Genomic DNA, 18,941 nt, shown 5'->3' with positions numbered 1-18,941 from the left:
GGTTTATTTCTATTCCCTTGTTGTCATCATTCACATGACAACTACTAACTGCACCACTTCCAGCTTCCCTTCGTCATCCCACCCTCATCATCTCTGCATTCAGACCCTCCACAGTTTTTCCACCAGGTAGTCATTTCAATGTGACTTCACACCCTCCTCTCAGTCATACTGGTGTGTTCAGCCTGTTCCCGCTCTCTGTTCTGCTTCCTCCCCGCTGTTCTGTCTGCGAGTCTGCATGATGTCAGTCTGACTGCATCTCCATTTCCTGAGATCCAAGCCTTCTGTGGGTGTGCAAGCTCACACACACACACACATGCAGACACACACACACATAAATGGGTATGTGTGATCTCATCAGTTCCCACCTCCGGTTCTCCAAATCTGATTCCTCTCAGGGCTATTTATAGCTGTGGAGGCCCACTCCACACTGTGTAACACGTCATGACCTGTGTTCCTGCCAGCCATTGTGAAAAAGGAGCACGGGACACTTTTAAGCAATTTCATCAGGTGTGTGTGTTTCTGCGTGTGTGTCTGTCTGTGTTCTCTCTTTAACCGTTTTCCAGGAATCTAACACTGGCTTGTGTTCTGAGGTTTTCAGTTAAGGTTTACACATCCTGTGTTAACGGTCTGTTAATATAATACATTCATACATATTTATTTTTCCTTGCAAAAAATGTGTGGCATATGTGACTACTGGTTTTCTGCCATACGGGAACGGCCCATTACATAAACACACACAAGCAGGCATTGCCAGGTGTGTATGGCTAAGAGGCTCAACTAGTAAGTGAGGTGGCTGGATAGACCAAGGGTCAGTCAAGTTACAAAATAAAAACAAAAAACACACTTGCCTCTAGTGGTGCAGATTCTTCTGCACTAAATATGTGTATAGAGATATGCAGATATGCCGTGAGCTAAAAACAATAGGGTTGATAAGGTTGAAGACAGGAAGCTGGCAACTGTAAAAACTGAAAACTGTATTAGATCAAAAAAGCACCTAAAACATAGATTCGCTAACATTTCTACTAACATTGAAACATTTCTACTAACGTACTAAGCAGTGTCACTGGTGGGAAAAAAAAAAAAAAAAACAGAAAATCCCCACTGGAAGTAAAATACAGTAATTATTTCTATTAACTTAAAGAGTGAAACAAAGCCAAACTGTAAACTGAGCCAACAGTTACATAGTCTCTGTCTGAAATCATTACTTATTTGTAGTGCACTACATTAATTGTCTGACATTTTATTTTAAGTGTCTGAATTAGGAGTATGTACATTTAACCACTATGTAGTGCCCCAAAAGAGTTCTCCAATAAAACAGAAAGAATAGTGTTCATGGTGTGTACGCTGCTTTATACAAACAATCCCACAATGCAATGCTTTGCATTTTATAGACGCAAAATTCACTGTGACAGATGACTCAACACAGCAAAATGACAGTGATTCATAAGTGTCTGTGAAGTAAACTATTCAGTGTCTGTTACTGTTCGTAGAGGGTAGTGAATGAGTGAATGAGTGAGAGTGAATGAGGGATAGATTTTGATCTTATTTGCCCAGGTTTTGAGTTACGTGTCTCACACATTCACTTTCAATGGATGTGAATGTAATTTTGGTTGTTGCGCTCACAGCACTGAAAAATTCTTTAAAAATTCAATAACATCTTGCAGAATCTCTGTCCTTATTAGTGTGGATAATCCACAAAGCTGGCTGTCAACAGATTTTAAAGGAGCTTCAGTATTTCTTCTGCAAAATTGTCTCCAATTAAAACTGTTTACAGCCAGGTCTGTGGATTTTTCCGAGCAGCAGTGACATTGTTTATAGAAAGTCATGCTGCTGCCTGTGAAATGTTAAAGTGTCTTTTTCAGTGTTGTGAGCACCACAGCCATAGTTCCACTCACCTCTAGTGGATGGTGGCAAAAACACTTCTGCATGACTAGATACTACTACGAGAAAATATGTGTAATGTAATTTGGATGAACCAGCCCCTTAAGCCTGGAGACAGTACCATAAACTTTCACACTTTATTGACTAAAGGCAGGAACTGTAGAGGACACAGAGGACAATCAGTGGGTCACAGGAGGGGACAAACAATGATTTAGGTCAATAGTGAGCAGCGTATGTGATAAAAAACCTAGCAAAACAATGGTTGATCATTATGACCATCATTATGATTATGACCAGTCCAATTCCTGCAGGCAAGGATTGATCTATCCAGTCCAGAAATAGAAATCTCTTCAGACAAATGTAGTACGGTGCATTTGCTTCAAAGATGGAAGAGAAGAAGAAGGGGGATTAGAAACAATTATCCTCTGGGAAGCATATGCAACTCTTTTATGAAATAACCGTACTCCACGTGCATGTGACTGTATATGTGTGTGTTTGTGTGCCTGCTCTGCAGAATGCTAATGGGCGCCATAGCCTGCACGGCAATGATAATGAGGTTTGTCATGTCCACAAGGTCTGGTATTATCAAAGCACTGCAGAAACTTAACTGTGTGTTGTGGAGGGAGCACACACAACGTGTGTTTAAATGTGTGTTACTGTATGTGTTACACGTATGCTGGATCAATACATTTTGCCGGCAGAATATAATAGAAATGGGAATGCCTGTCTTTGCCATTTTTAACGTTACATGGAGCTGAGTGAAAATAGATGGGGTAGAGTTGTGTGTGTGTGTGTGTGGCTTTGTGTGTACCCAAACCTTGGGAATTGATGTTATGTGTCGTGTCCATGACGACAGCCTCTCTCTCTCTCCGTCTCCTTCTGTCAGTCTATTTCTCCCTCGCTCGCTCTCTTTGGTGACAGTTGACAGGTTTAACACAATAGAGCATTTGACTGGGCCTGGCTGTCAGAGACAATCACAGCTTCCTCTCCTCTCCTCTCCTCTCCTCTCCTCTCCTCTCCTCTCCTCTCCTCTCCTCTCCTCTCCCCTTTAGTCCCCTTACAGCACAATTAAATGTTAAGAAGTCATTTTGATCATCTCCAGTCTTTCTTTAACTCTACAGTTATATCTCATTCCCAAATGTTAACAATTGGTTGCACACAACTCATGAACAAATTGTCCCTGTATGCAGGTATAAGTTCCTGATCTTTATCCTGTTTGCATGTGATTGTGTACTTTAACCCATTTTTATTTTTGTCCGTCAATAGGGTGCTATCCATCCTCTGTGACTTTGCAGGGTTTTCTGTATGCAGCACAGGCAGGTTTGTCCTTTGGTATAGGTTGGGCCATTTTGTGCCTTTTGATTAGCTGCTGAATCAGCTCCACGTGCTTGTTGTCGTTGTCCTGTTGTCCCGTTGTCCTGTTGTCCACTGAGACATTCATTTAGATACCAAAGGATGGACTACAAGCCTAGCAGCAGTATTTGTCCTCAACTAGACCGGTATGAGTCAGTCAGAATAATGAATGATGAATTCAGTTGGCAGTTGGTTTCTTCGACAGATGAGGTGACACATTGAGAAGATGTTGCACATGCTGTAATTAGGAGTTTGTTTTGTATTCTACATGAATGCTTTTGAAGTCAGACATTTTGCTGCGCTGGTAAAACAGGTCAGCCATGTCAGGTCAGTGTACTGCTCATTGTCTTTTACCTGTGATGTAATTTGAACCCGGGACTCTTCGGTTATTGCCTCGTCTAGCCAAGCACCAGGGCGCTCAGCTGTATGCCAGGCTATATGCTCTGCTCGCTAAAAGGATGAGCTGATGAGATGGTGCCACAGACTTGGCACCAGCACAACACTGCTGCAGGCTTTTATCAGTTTAGGGGACATGTGAAGAACATCTGAATGTCACACCAACTACCAGAACATTCTCTGCACATTCAAGTCTCTTTGTTTAAGAAAGTGTGTGTGAGGAAGAGGAACACAGAGGCAAAGAATGAGTATATCTGTTTGAAACGCTTTGAAATATACTGTATGGAAATACTTTAATCTACACTGACCTCTAGTGGACGTTGATTGAAGTTGCACTTGTTTTAGTCCATGTCCAGTGACTCTGCTGTCTGTTCACAAGAAAGGTGACACATTGCTGTTCCCTTTCTACAGCCAGCGTTTTCCTAATGCAACTGCACCTTCTATATTTTTTCTGCAACTCAGACTCACTTCTGTGTTATTTTGTAATTCTCTTTACCTCTCTTACAGTCTCGCTGGTCTGTCTTTCTTCCCTCACAGCCCTCTTTCCCATTCTCTTTCTTCTCTCCCACTTGGTTTCTAGCCATCCAGCACTTGCTTGCTGGCACTGTGAAATTCAAAGTTCACTCACTCTGCTTTCGATTCGTGGTATAAATAATATATTGTTTGTTTCGAACCTTGCACGCAAGACTGTTTGTACTTTTGTATTTGTGTGTAGAGTTGAAAATTGGAAATTTCCGACATTCTTATCCCCCTATCTCTTAACATGCTTTGCTGGCCCACCCATGTCACTGTCCCACATACAGGCCTATTGTGTGTTGTCAAGGGGCATAACAGCAACTAATACAACAATGGTAGTTTATAAGACATACTGTCAGTGAACAAACTAAACATAATTGGATGGCATAAAGGGCCTCATTCAGACCTGATGAATAGTTAATTGATAGTGGGTGGCTTTTCTTGTTAACCATAAAAAAAAGTTCCTACATCATGAGGGAAAAACAATGCACACCTTATCAAAACAGGTGGTGCATGACAACATGTGTTTGTTCATGTGTATGGGTGCACATAGCACATGGAGAAAACCATTATGTGTGTGATTACGCCCACAGAAGGAGGGGAAACCCGGCTGTGCCACCGATTATATCTGCATATAGCTGTCTCATAACACGTAGTCAACACACTGCCCAGTGACTGTGATCACTCGCCTGTGTTGGTTATGTGGATTTTTGAGTTTGTTTTCAACCTGAGTGGCTCTGAGGAGGGCATTGGAGGGTTTTATGCATTCATCCTCATCTCAGTATTCCCACTGTCTTACTTCCTGTTTATGAGGAAAGGTGAGTGGAACTTTTTCAAAGCAAAGTTTAAGTAATTTTTGATGCAGTGCTGCATTTATGACTTTTGACTTTTGTAGCAGACATATCTGAGAAGACAAGTGAATGGTAAGATGATTGAAGTGTATGTCAAAGTAATGAGATAGTGAAGCTAGATATCCTCTTGTGATATGTACAAGTGTGTAGGAGCCTCTGTGTCAGGAAGTGTCCATCAGTGTGTAATTTGGTGTCTGAAAAGGGTCAAAAGGAGAGACAGACAAAAAGAAAAAGAAAAAAAAAAACAACTATACATGTCAATGCCAATGAATGAGAAAATGTGCAGAATTAATATTTCTTATTTGGTGCTACATTGTCTGATCTTTGCCCTTTGTGCCCACTAGATGTCCCAGTCTAGCTGACCTAAGATTTAAAAACTGCTCTCCTCTAGTTTTCCAGTCAAACCGTCTCTTCTATCATGTTCTGTTATATCTGTATTGATCGCCTGTGTGGCTCAGCTCGCACTGTGACATGGAAACTAAAGACGACATATTTGGCCAGACATCTGTCTTATTATTGATTTCAAACATGTTCTGCATGCTCATACGTGCCGTTGAATGATGCCATAGTGTCAGGTGAATTACTACATGTCACACCTAGTAAGTGAGCGTGATCTCAGTAATCATAACAATTTTCTTGAGTTGCTCTCTATTCTTAGAAGGCATTTGTCGTATGTGCCTGTGATTCCGTGTGTGTGTGTGTGTGTGTGTGGGTGAGTGTCTATTTGTGAGATCTCTAAAACATGGTTGGTCAAATCTTATTGAAGCAGAGATCAATAGTCATGTTCTCCAATTAGCACATTCTGTGGATTAGAGAATGTAACATGTGAGGATCAATAGAGCAAGCCACAGGCATACAGCAGCTTAACTGTCATGTAGTTTCGACCTTAAGAACTGTGGAAAATGTATTTTCATGTACTACAAGAAAAGAGAGCTGCAGGCCTGAAATCTGTCATAAATCCTTCTTCTCTGCTTCAAGTCACAACCTGTGCACCCGAGGTGATAGATCTCAAATGTCAGATCACTCATTCGCAGAATACCCGCCCCCGAAGCCTGAAGTTTTACATAAACAACACATAAATACTGAGACACGAGTCCGTAAAGCAATTCACTGCATTCTATCATAAAACCCATCAGCACAATTGTGAACAACACACTCCACAGTTTAGCACCTATCAATTGACTAGATTCTCTTCAGTGCTCACGTCTCCCAGCATCTCTTATCATATATTTAGCAGCAGAAGAAATTTGGAAAAATCAATAGGAGACTGAGGGGAAAGAGAGAGGAAGTGAGGTAATTTGTGTTTTGTTTTTAGAGCTGGGTGACTGTCGGTCTCATATTATAGGTCATATCAGAGATAAAAGACAGCATGAGTTTATGTGTAGAAAGATTCTTTATTTATTTAAAAACAATCAAGATTGTCAACACTATTCCCCTAAAATGCTAGTACTGGTATTGTATTATAGGTTTAATTTAAATGACACAATTATCTTCACTGTATTTCTGCTTTCAGTTGTGATGCATTGGAAAGTGAAGCTTTAAGCTGTTGTTCTGTTAGTGGGAAAAAAAAAGCTTCTTGCTAGAGGTAATGTTCAATCATTAATCACTAATACAAACTATGTGTATTGTGTTTTTTTTTTAAACCTGAAATATTCGTCCTGTTAGCTTTATTGTTATGAGGAGAAGAAAAACCACAGTACCCTTTTCCTTCCTTATATTTTCAGTTAAAAGCCTTATTGAGCTTTTTTTAAGAGACCTGGCAAGCAGCAGAAAACAGAAGAAAAATATTATTATGACAGTAAATGCAATTCAAACAACAAAAAGACTTCTGAGGAAACTTCTGAGAAAACCCACACATCTCACAAGAAAACATGCTATGCACTCTCTGAAAACTGAAATGCACTATTATCTGCCATTTCTTGATTATATATCTCACACGATGATAACTGTCTGCTCATTAGTTGCATCTACAGAGAATTTTTCAGAAAGCTGTTTGCTGTCAGTTGAGTCAGGGTGTTGAACTGACCTGTTGCACTGAATTTCTGAACTTAATTGAACTTTCAGATTCAGAATTTCTCCTTGAGAAAGTTATATGGAGTTAGTTTTGGCTCTGAAAGTGTAAATATGTGCTTCTTGTTTGTATAAATTTGATGAAGAATAGAGGAGAAAGTAGGGGAGCAGAATTGCAAAGGAGCAGAGGACATGTCTCCAGGTCCAATTTTCTGTTGTGACAGCCAGAATGAGGAGAAAAATCCTCCAGGAGGGGAGAAATGCTGGAGGGTAATAAAGAATAGATGCCTCTTCCCTCTGCGCTTTGCAGTTTGCTACACAGAGGGATCTGACCTTAGTCACTCAGGCTCTTGAGTTTGTCCTTCCTTTGTTCCTTCATGTTCTGTTTCTGTCTTTTCTTTCTTCTCATTACTCTAACCTGCCACAATATCTCATGCAACAACCTGCCTCGCTTTTTCTTTCCTTCCACTTCTCCGTTTTCTCCCCTCAAATGACAACTCTTCAATAAATAAGTGGGCAGAGAAATCATTTTGAACCAACAAGTCAGGCTCAGATTTCTGTTTCCCTATCCTTGTCTGTCTCTTTTCAGAGCATGTGGTTCAATATTTCTCTGTTTACATTTTCCACGTCTGCAATCGGAGCTCATTTTCAATACAGCCAGTATACATTCCTGCCATAGAATGAAGAGGAAACCCGCTGTGGCGAGTTTGTATGCCCACACGTCATATATGAGCAAAGTGAGGTCACATAAGATTAGGTTTCCTGTCACCTTGTTTGACTTTATAGTGTGTGTGTGTGTGTGTGTGTGTTTGTTTGGTGGGGGGCGGTGAGTAAACATTAGAGTGACCCCCATGGTCCTCAGTGAGGCTGTTCATGTGACAGGTATCCCCGTAATGAGGCATGCTACTGTATAGCCCCGTTAAAAATGTAGGAACAGGAATGTCAACAAATACAAACAGCAGCAGAAGTGGATGCAGACACATTTATTTGTCAAACCCCTGCTGTCTTGCCTCTCTCAACCTCTCCTCTCTCCAAAGAAAGAGGCAGAAAGACATCCACAATGGGAGAATAAGACAAAGAGGGAACATACCTTTTTCCGATTCTGTTATTTTTGTAGCATAAGGCGAAGTGATACCCTCACTGGGAGACATGCTGGGAGGGGCAGAGCATCGGATAGTGGCTAATAGTAGAAGCCTGCACTGATATATATTAGGATATACATAAATGACCAAATCACTCACTGCCATTAGAGACTGTACAAAAATTAGTTTTAAATTTTTTTTTTTTTTTTTGGGGGGGGGGGTTTACCGTTTGTTTCTTATCTCAGTCTTCCCCTGTATTATTTATTATATAAAAATACTAAATAGTTACATCAAAAAGATGACTTTTGTATGTGCTGTGGGTCATATAGGGGCATTTTGAAGAGCACAACACTAAAGTCCCTGTATTAGGCTCCAGTTTCTACATCAAAATGAAACCAGTTGCTAATAGGACTCTTTTCCCTGTCTTGTTCTTTATAATAGAAAGCAGAACTACAGCGAAGTAAGTTCAGAATCATACCAATTCTGTACAGCTATATTATTTTGTGGAGGTGTGTCTCATACAGTCCCTTATTTAAGCAGTTTTTTAGTGGAGAACAGAACTATTTGGGAAAAGGAAAGCATGACAAAGTAATCTGCCATTTTGCTAATTGTAGACAGTCAAGCGGTTCTTTTTTTCTTTTTAATTTTTGTTAGCTTTCCCCTTATGAGGCCATTGATACGTACACAATTGTTCATTTATTATTCACTATTCACGATTCAAATGTCTCAAATGGAAAAAAAAATGAAAAAACAAAATTTAAACATTACTCAGGCCTTTATTTTCATTCAAAAGTTGTCTCTTTTTTTTAGTTTTAACATTGTGTTGTGGGATGCTTTCTGTCCACTGTGTGGTAAACAAATTCTCCCTAGACAAATACTTAACACAGCGGAAAAGCAAATGGGCTAAATGGTAAACAGTGAGTAATTTTAGACACAGCCCAAAAGAGCAGCATCAATAAATTCAGCTGGTTGGTTCATACTGAATTGCTGTAGTAAAAGTCAGGCTGCCATGACGGTGACCAAATGCAACTGACTGTTACACAAAAGTGCTTTCAAATGAGCAACTTTATTGCTTTCAATATAACTGATATACCTTTTATCTAAGTAATATTCAAGTCAAGTAACAGGGCTACTTGAGAGGGATATTCTTGAAGTTTTTCCTCAGCTGCTTCTACTGTGTACTCTACTATATGTCACATTTGACAGTTACTTGCAAGACAGATCCTTTTTCTCTCAGGCACAATCAACAGCTGCTGTATATGTTTTCTAAGATTATTGCATTTGGCTGTCATTTGTGTTCTCATCTCTAGTGTTTTGTTCTCCCAAATTTTGTGTTTTCTGTACAAAGCCAAAAATCCATCGAGCTATGATAACAACACATTTCAAAAGTTAATGAGACATTGCATCGACTGGCAGGCACAGAGGCTACAAAAGAGATGCGGCAGTCTCCGTACAGTGAAAACACACATTTGAGATGGGGACTTGAATTCAGATGAACATAAATATATTTTCTTTCCATTAGTTAAATCTGGCTTTAACCACTCTCTTCCAGTTACCAAGGAAACCACATTAGGCAAATCAATGAAGGTAATGTCACTGGAGAGGGAGGGCATACCTCAACTCTCTCAAACCACCCCCCCCGACCATAAACAAGCTCTGTCTCAATATGTGTGTGTTTGTGTGTCTGGCCCTCTCTCTCTCTCTCTCTCTCTCTCTCTCTCTCCCGGTTAGTCTTTCTCCCTCTCGCTCATTTTCTATGCCATCTCCCACTCATCCTCTCCCCCTCTCTTTATCTGCTGCCTCTCCCTCACTCACTCTCTCTTTCCCCCTCACAACACTCGCTTCCTGACAACCACTGCCAAAGGACTAGCAGGCGCAGCACATCCCCAGATTCCATCTCTCAACGGGGGCCTGGAAGAAGAAAGAGAGAGGAGAGGAAAAGAAAAAAACCCTTAAAACTTTAGCCCAGGTGTTGTGACAATCTGGAACTCTGTGTTTCAGCCTGTAGCTCCAGCAGTATGGCCTCCACCAGGGGATAAGAGGGGGTTGACTGAGGCCAGGTTCTGATTGACAGAAGCGAAACGCAAATTGAGCGAAGCCATCGGCCGCTTTATTTTTTCTTTCTGACAGAACTGACAGAAGTTTTTGATCGTCAGTCTCAAGTCAGAATACTAGATTGGTTCCAAGTGGATTAAAGTGAGGAAGTAGGCAGAAGACGACTCAGCTAAAGTTGGACACACTGCTCAGGTTGGAGACAGTTGGACAGGTCTTGTGTTACTGGCCGGACTCAGCCTGGCCCGACCTGGCTGGCCTGGCTCGGTGACGCAGTGCTGGGCGATGACAGACAGTCGTCTCCCAAGATGTTGAGTCTGGATGGCTTGGAGATGATTGCTGTGCTGGTGGTCATGGGTCTCTTCATCAAAGTCTTGGAGCAGTTTGGGATGTTCGAGCCTGTCGGCGGGGAAGGTAACAGATTTTCTCTGAGATTTGTTGCTTTAATAACGGGACAATTACGGTACAGTAAAAATCGAGATTTTAAAGGTGGTGAGGGTGTACGAGTGTGTGTGCATGAGTTTATACTTTCTTTCTTATCTGCAGTGCTCATTACGTCTGGTCCTGAGTGGGCTGCAGTCCTGCCTGAGGGTTTGGGTTACCAGTGCAACTGTGGGGCCATGCAACACACTTTCTCTCTCTCCCTCTCTCTCTCTCTCTCTTTCTCTCTCTCTTTCACACACACACACACACACACACACACACACACACACACACACACACACACACACACACACACACACACACACAGAGAGTAACTTTAGCTGTGTGTGAGGCCTCCCTTTGCCCCTGGGGTGTGTGCTTTTACCCTTTAATCGATAACACTATAGAGAGAGTGGGTCTGAGTGCTGTGTAGAGGTACTTGTCTCACTGAGGGAATGTCAGCCTTACTCTCAATACTCTCATTAGCCTATGGCCTTAGTATGGACCTGTATCAAGAGAGGAAATATGGCTCATTTTCTTCTCATTTCTGCAGATCATAGGTCAGTGTTTTGTGGTTGGGTTGGCCTGATGTGATTTGATTACAAAATTCAGTTGAAAAGTGTTTCACTAAATGAATTTTGTCATGTTTGTACTATATAAAAGAGACCACATTTTGTAGGAGCCCTCATTGATTTGTGGTGGATTAGCATTCAATCACATGCTCAATTAGAAGGTCAAGCCACAGATGTTGTGTTTAATTATAACTGAACAAAATGAAACATTTTCTGAATGACAACATTTCAAACAGTGCCTGACTGTAAATGGAGGACTGAAAAGGTCCTTGTCCTGCTCTAGCTCACCTCCAGGAGCTGTCACCATGCACCAAGGCCTTGTTTGGCCTGTCTTATATGGATGACCCATGTCTACCCCCCCCCTCCCAAAGTCCAATCTACTTTACCTTGTTCACACTCGCTTATCTCTTCTCCCTTAGTGACAAGAGGAAAGATGGGATTCTTATCTCCATTCTTTCTTCCTCTGCTCATTGCCCAGAGTGCCCTGTGCACCTGGGCATCTGTTATTAGTGGCATTCTGACAGGTTCTTAAGTTTTCCCTGACATGACAAAAATCTTTACTGATGTTCTTCTACTCTCATTTGGAATCACTATGTAAAGGACAGACATGCAAGTTGCTCCATTAAATATATAAAGTACAGCATGGATTAAAAATTTTGCTCAGGTAGATTTTCCTTAATGCTACAGTATAAGAGACACTCTCCATCCCTGATGCACCCGCTGGACTGCACCCAGTTGTCAAGGTGGGCCAACAGCTCTGTCATCTCCAAAAAGTTTCCCTTGGAAACCTATGGTCTATGCTACAGCGCTCTACATAAACATGTATGCACATGCAAGCAAACACACACGCAGTGGGGCTTCATTTATGCTCCCATTATACTATGAGCATCAGTCTTTGGCATATTTTGACCATACTTTATGGAAAATGGCAAACTTAATAAGTCTATGTGTGCGCCAACTCCCCTGAGAGTACTTAAGCTAATGAATTTTCCCTTTAATGGAGGAACTAAGTCCAGATGGCAGAATGACTGTATTACTCAGACTATCTGCAGAATCGTGTGCTCACTGGAGAGCCAATACACACCCCATTTAAGGGCATGTGATATACACTTGCTGTACACCAAGGTCCTTCAGGAAGTGTCGTATGTTCATGTGAAAAGCAACATATATCCCACATATTTACAATATACAAGTGATACCATTATGAATTGGTCAATTTATCATTTCCACCATGTGTTCCTGTGTAAAACTGACACTTCTTCATTCATATTCATTAGTAAGCTGTTCTACTCCACATTCCTCCCTTTCAAAGCAGACTTCACTCTTCTATTAGACATAGGTGCTTTCATTGTGTTTGGCCTCTCAACTGCAATAATAACAGTGTAGTCTTGTGCTAGCTGCCTGCATGTTGGTGTGTCTTTTGATTTAGTTCTCTCTCAGGATATTGATCGAGTGCCATGAGTTGACTTGAAAGCAGTTAGTAGTTAGTTATTGGTTATGTATACTCTTACAGAATCTTTTTTTCTTACCGGCAAGACAAAAACAACACAAAGAAATGAAGAAGTTTGCAGTGGTAGTTTGGTGGGTCTCTGTTTTGCAAAGATGACCTTCTACCAATGGAAGGCCAGTTTTGGAAGAGAAAAAAAAACAGATCAAATATTAATTGTGGTTGCCAGACTCTTCTTGCCAGACTCATACTGAGTCATTATCTGGTGAGACAGAGTGAGACAAGTAAAATAAAGAGGCTGTGAGACTCCCATTACTTTAATGAGCTGTGTTGCTGACCCTACGCTGATTAAACACTCACTCTCTCTCTCACACACACACACACACACACACACACACACACACACACGCACGCACACGCACACACACTGACTGAATGCACATACTTTTGTGTTCTCAAGACAAAGTTAAAGAAAAAGAGAGAGAACTGGCTCTGTGTGTGATGGAGGATGCATAGAGTTTGTGTGAGGTACACCCTGGTCTGGAGGTTTACAAGGCTCTGATAGATTTAAAGCTAATGGCTAATGGCTGAAGTGTGTTCTTTAGAAGTTTATGAGGTGGAAATTGAAGAGTTGTACGATGGGATGTTCTGGCCTGAGCTGGATGGCTGAGTGCCTGAACAGGGTTTCTAACAACACAGCGGTTTCCTCCACCTTGTTCTAAAAAAATTTTCTGAACAGAATTTGTTCAATTTAAGTTACTCAGGACGCAAAAGAAATCTCTGAATGTTTGCCAGTAACAAACTTTACTCCACTTTATTTTCTCCCACCTGCTCCTGTCACTGAGATTTACTTCTTGCTGTCTCTCATTGGATATATGTGACTAATTAGGACCCACTTAGACACTTAGCGCCTACTGTAAGTGCTGCAGAGAGCTGTGTATTCCTGGTCACTCACTTCTTGCATTAAAAGGTGTGGCATCTTGCCATATGCACCACTGTCTCTTTCAGCCCTTGGTATCAGAATAAATTGAACTGGCACTGGGCTTGATGAGGTCCTGGATGTCAGGGATATGTTCCAGCACTGCTTCATCACTACTGTGAGGCCTTTGATACTGTAATGTCTCCCCTTGCCTTTATATCAACTCATACCTGATTCAGCAGCAGGATGCGAGCCATGTGTCAAACCAGTCTGCAGAAAATCTAATTATTTACTTTCTACAGTGATGTTTTACCACTCAGTTTGATCCATATCAGTTCACTGGATATTAGAAGTGAGTCCATTATTCTTGTCATTGAGGTGGCACACAGTTGAGAAAGAATATTAAATTCATTTGGTGTTGTGGAGGACCCAAGGAGAAATCCAGGGACTTTGCAAGAGGGCAGTAGATTCAAATCTACTGTGCCACCTGTAAAGTCGGTACAGCAAAGACTCTTATGACAAAGCTGTACTACAGTTGAACTTTGTGTTTAGTGCTGCTTAGCAAATGGTAGCATGCTAATGTGCTAAACTAAGAGGATGAAAATGGTAAACATACATGCAAAATATCAGCATGTTAGCATTACCTTTGTGGGTGTGTTAGCATCCTCACAGAGCCACTGCAATGACTGTAGACTCATTCCTGATTATACGTCTTCATATAAAAGTGTGTCTTCCTTTCAAAAGTCTGTTTGTAAATGTAGAAACTGTGGATTAATTGAAAAATCTATTAGGATTCATTCATGAGCAATAGCATGAACTAGACAAAATAATGCCTGTAACTGAAATTTTGTGTCTTTAGTGAGTAATTTAGTTTTATCACCATAACGGAGCAACATCATTTTGCCATTTACAGTAAATCATTTTTCATGCTTTAGATGATATTTGGCAGCAGTCAACACAGTGTGTGTGTGTGTGTGTGTGCGTGTGTGTGTGTGTGCGTGTGTGTGTGTGTGTGCATGTGTGTGTGTGTGTGTGTGTGTGTGTGTGAGAAAGAGAGAGAGAGAGAGAGAATGAGACAGTATGATGGAGAGGGATAAGTGCAGGTATTGCTTAGTGGTCAGCAGAGGACCCATTTGTGTCCAAGCACATGCACCCACACACACACGCACTCACAGAGGCACCTCCATCTACCCTCATTGTAATTGCCCTTCAATAGATGGGCAAGCTAATGGAGAATGCGTTGTAGGCCATTTAGAGCAAGCTGCCCTGCAGTGGTCTGAGGACATTATAACTGTCAAATCATTTTTTGATAGGGACAGTGGAGACATACAGGAAATATAGGGAAAAAGAGAAAAGGGGGTCCATTTACACCTGTGTGGTATGCACCGTAATCTCTTGGCTATCAGGCCACAACTGTAAAATCTGATGATATATGACTATGCCAGTCACCTGTACTAGTGACTTGACTTTACAGCAAATATCACCTGAAGCTTATGATTTTGGTTTTCAGTGGTTTTCAATTACTAGCCAAGAAGTCATGATTCTACTATGCTGAGGACTGTTGAAACAGGGATAGGCAAATCGACACTGCAGCCTCTATCAGCAGTTTGGACAACAAGTATCCTGGTTGTGGCAAACTTTATAAACAGTAATGAAACTGCAGTGAGAGTGGAGGAGACTGTCCTTGTTGTCCTTGTCTGAGGCTCTTTCTCTCTCTGCCCCTCTGATGGCTAGCCAGCTAGAAGATGAGAGCCTGGGACACAGGAGGATCAGACAGGGGATATTTAATACGCGGCTCTCTCTATCCTCCGTCAGCCCTCTCTCTCTCTCTGCTTCTCTCTCTTTCTCTATTTGTCTCTCTCATCCCTCTTCTGTCACTCTCTGCCTTATTTTTTCCTCTGGCTCCCCTTCCCTCAATTTGATTATAGCAGTGTGTGTGTGTGTGTGTGTGTATGGGAGACTGTATTTGTATGGCAGGTGCTCTGTGGATAAAAGAACAGAAGTTGTTGACGTTCCTGTTCCTTTGACACACGTCTGCAGAAAGATGATAACATTGAGAGTAAACTAATGAATTTTCACACACACACACACAGACACAGACACACACACGTAAAGACTTGTCCTTGAAACTATTCTTTGCTAACTTATTAGAGTTTGAAAGATTTACATTAACATAGACACTTAACGGCCCACTGCCCACCAATGCAGCAGCCCACCGGGATTTGCCCCTGTAGTCCTGATGGCCAGTCCGACTATGGCTTAACTCATAAATGTTCTGACAGTTGGTTTCATGTGCTGTTGAGGGCCCCAGTAGCCAAGACCTAGCATAATAGTAGCTGAGTGTACGATGCATTATGGTACTTCAAGATAGAAGCCAAACAGCAGACAAGTGTGGGAACTGTCAGTATATGCAAAATGGTGTCTTGCATTTAAAAGCAATGACAATTATACAGAACATGTGTGCAAGAGAATGGCATCTTTTTTTTAATCAACATTTTTATTAACTATTTGTTAAGTAATTAGGGATTACCAAAAATGCATTGCATCTAGGTATTGATCTTACATTTTGCAGACTCTATATCAATGTATACTTGAAAAACTTGTAATTGTACTGACACAGCAGTGGCAGCATAACAGACTAACAAAATACAAGTAGATCTGAGACATAAAAAACAACCAATTTAACTAACAAACACTTATAACACTTATAAAACAAGAAAATAAATAAAAATAAAGTTAAGGACAAGAAACATTATACATTGTATAGGAATTATATGGGAATACATCAGTAACACTTTTCATAGCAAAAGTCAAAGTCTGAGCTTGTCAAATTAAAGGATTTCATTCAGGTGCCCATATGAACACTTAAACAATCCTCCTGTTCAAAGTGACCATTAAGAGATTCTTTCCTAATGTGCTTTCAGTGTAAGTGGTGGTGGGACAAAGTCTACAGACCTTGTTCTGTCCAAAATTACATTCCAAAGTGTATCTGAAGTTAACGCTACAGTGTTGACCTAGACAATTCAAGTGGGAATAGCAGTCTTTTAAGCACAAAATTCCCCTTTTCTTTTACCACTCTTCCACCAAGGAAACACAAAGGAGAGTGTTTCCTTACAAATTGCATAAAAATGTCAAAAGACTAAAAGTCCCCACTTGATTTGTCTAATTCATGCAGCTGCAGCCTCTATGAAGATAAACTAAATATTTAGTGTACAGTAGATGTACAGTAAGCACAGTATGTGTGGTGTATGATGAGAAAGTTTGTTAAAAATTACTCCTGAAATGAGCTGAACTTGAAAAATGCTGCTAATGACTAAAATAGCAAAACCTCTCACAGTTTTCACTCACACATATGTTCCCAGCTGCTTACTCGAGATGCTCAATGAAAATACTCTCTCTCTCTCTCTCTCTCTCTCTCTCTCTCTCTCTCTCTCTCTCACTCACACACACACACACACACACACACACACACACACACACACACACACACACACACACACACACACACACATACAGTATTAACAAGGGAACAAGGGCACACATGCCTTGCAGCAGGATTCACCAGGATAAAACATTTATGTTAGGCAGACAGTGGCTATTATTCACCCTGTTTTACAACAACAAAAGAAGAATATGGTCTGCTGCCCTTCTGCTATTGATTCAGTTGTCAATTTGATCTTTATTCATGGCTGGATCCCAATAAACATTTGGAATAATTTTCCTTTAGAGCTGCTGCCAGCTGGTTGAGTATTTTTTTTTCCCCTAAGTTCTGTGTCTCACTGTCTTTTGTTCCAGCATAGTAATGTGTTGTTTGGCTGCTGTTAGTTTGCTAGGTAATAAGGTTGCCGTGACAGTAATTTCTTCTTAAGATTTGTTGTAGTGGTCTTTAGTAACAAATCTTTGAAAAGCTGAAAACAAACCTTCAGAGAGCTGAGACTCACTCGCTGTTATCTACTAGAAAGTTTTTTTCCCCCTTATATTATTATCGACCCATTCAGGATGTTTACCTGATTCGGCTCCTGGCAGGAAACAGCAGAGTGGAGTGTTTGTGATTTGATGGAAATAAGTTCAGGGGATTGTTGTGAGCGATGCAAACCCAATTTAGATTGACTACTTTACACCACTCAAAAACACAGGATGCATTTTAAAAAGCATCAGTGCAGCTGAGTGCCAGAAATAAGGGTCAGAGTATAACAGCATTAATGCTGTTTGGTCTGCTCTGTTTTTGAACTTAAACACTGTTATAATAGCAAACATGAGTTTTACTATCCCTTTCGGTATTGTGTGAATGTGGGCGTGAGCGTGCTGGAAATTGTTAATGGCTTGTGATCTTTCATTACCCACCCACTGTTAGTCTGGTCTCTAGAGCTGAATTTAAATGAGGGACAGTAACAAAGAGAACAAGTAAAGGTGAAGAGCACTGTTGAATACTATGTTGCTAATTGATTGTCTTACCTTGCACTGCCCTCTTCAGGTGTAAAAGTTAATTGCCACAATATGGGGTTGACAAAATCAGGATCAAGATCTATCTATCTATCTATCTATCTATCGATTCATTTTCTGAGTAATTTTCCCTCATTAAGGGATTTTTGCTTTGGTCTAATATGCCAGAAAGTTTAATTATACTTTAATTATAATTTTCTTTCAATCCTCCAGTAATTAAATTTGGAGTATCTTGATATTTCAGGAGAAAATTCTACAATACTGTTGAAAAAAAAAGTTTGATAGTTCACATTAGAAAAACAAAAGAAAACATTAACTGTATGTCAATCTTTTTTTAAAATTGAAAATAAAATAACACAATCACAAAACACAAACACAAAATGTATTCATTAAAACTGAAGGTGAATAGACTAAGCTTTTTTTCCACAACAAACACAGAAGAAAAAGCCTTGTTTAAGAGGGTATAAAGGGGAATGCTTCTCACGTCTACCACTCTTTCACATATTCATGTTTTTTACTCTTCAACAGTCTCATAAACAAGAGGTATTGCCATAAACTAAACCACCTATGATCCAGAAAACCAATGTTTAATTAAAACTATTAACCTTAATTTTGGTATAAATGCTATATGTGTACACAGAAATAATTCTTTGCATCTTGTTTCCTCAGGAGAGAAAACCCTCTGATCCCTCCGTCTCACCTGATTGTGTGCACTTTCTAAAGAAAACTGTTCATTAGCAGCTCTCTGTGGTTTATGCTGAAAGGACTCGGCCTCAGTAGAATGAATCTGTTTTTGTCCCACATCTCAGTATTAAAAATATCCTCAAAAGCTAATGATCTATGCAAATGGATCTCTTCTTTCACTTATCTAATTGGAAACACACTAGCCAATTTTGAGCCCCATTTGTCAATGACCTCCTCTGTGTCTCCTTCGCTGCACGCATTCACACACACATATATACACACACTCCCTGCTCTGTCTCTCTCTTAGACATT

The 18,941-nt window shown here is 40.6% G+C and overlaps 1 protein-coding gene across 5 annotated transcripts in view; it reads left to right on the top strand.

Moving 5' to 3' along the window:
• LOC121189578 (Kv channel-interacting protein 2) overlaps positions 1–18,941 on the top strand; it is an 82,712-nt gene that overhangs the window by 50,141 nt on the left and 13,630 nt on the right. Inside the window, exon 1 of one of the 5 annotated variants that reach the window (XM_041049867.1) lies at positions 4,857–4,964. The exons of the other annotated variants lie outside the window; for them this stretch is intronic. Within the exon in view, the coding sequence (XP_040905801.1) occupies positions 4,955–4,964 (10 nt within the window). The 5' untranslated portion in view covers positions 4,857–4,954. Of the gene's footprint in view, positions 1–4,856; positions 4,965–18,941 lie in introns of those variants that run through there. 5 annotated transcript variants of the gene reach the window in all.

The sequence above is a fragment of the Toxotes jaculatrix genome, chromosome 11 (genome assembly GCF_017976425.1).
Source record: "Toxotes jaculatrix isolate fToxJac2 chromosome 11, fToxJac2.pri, whole genome shotgun sequence".
Classification (NCBI taxonomy): domain Eukaryota; kingdom Metazoa; phylum Chordata; class Actinopteri; family Toxotidae; genus Toxotes; species Toxotes jaculatrix.
Note: the sequence above shows the minus strand (reverse complement) of the source record. Positions and strands in the feature narration are given on the sequence as shown.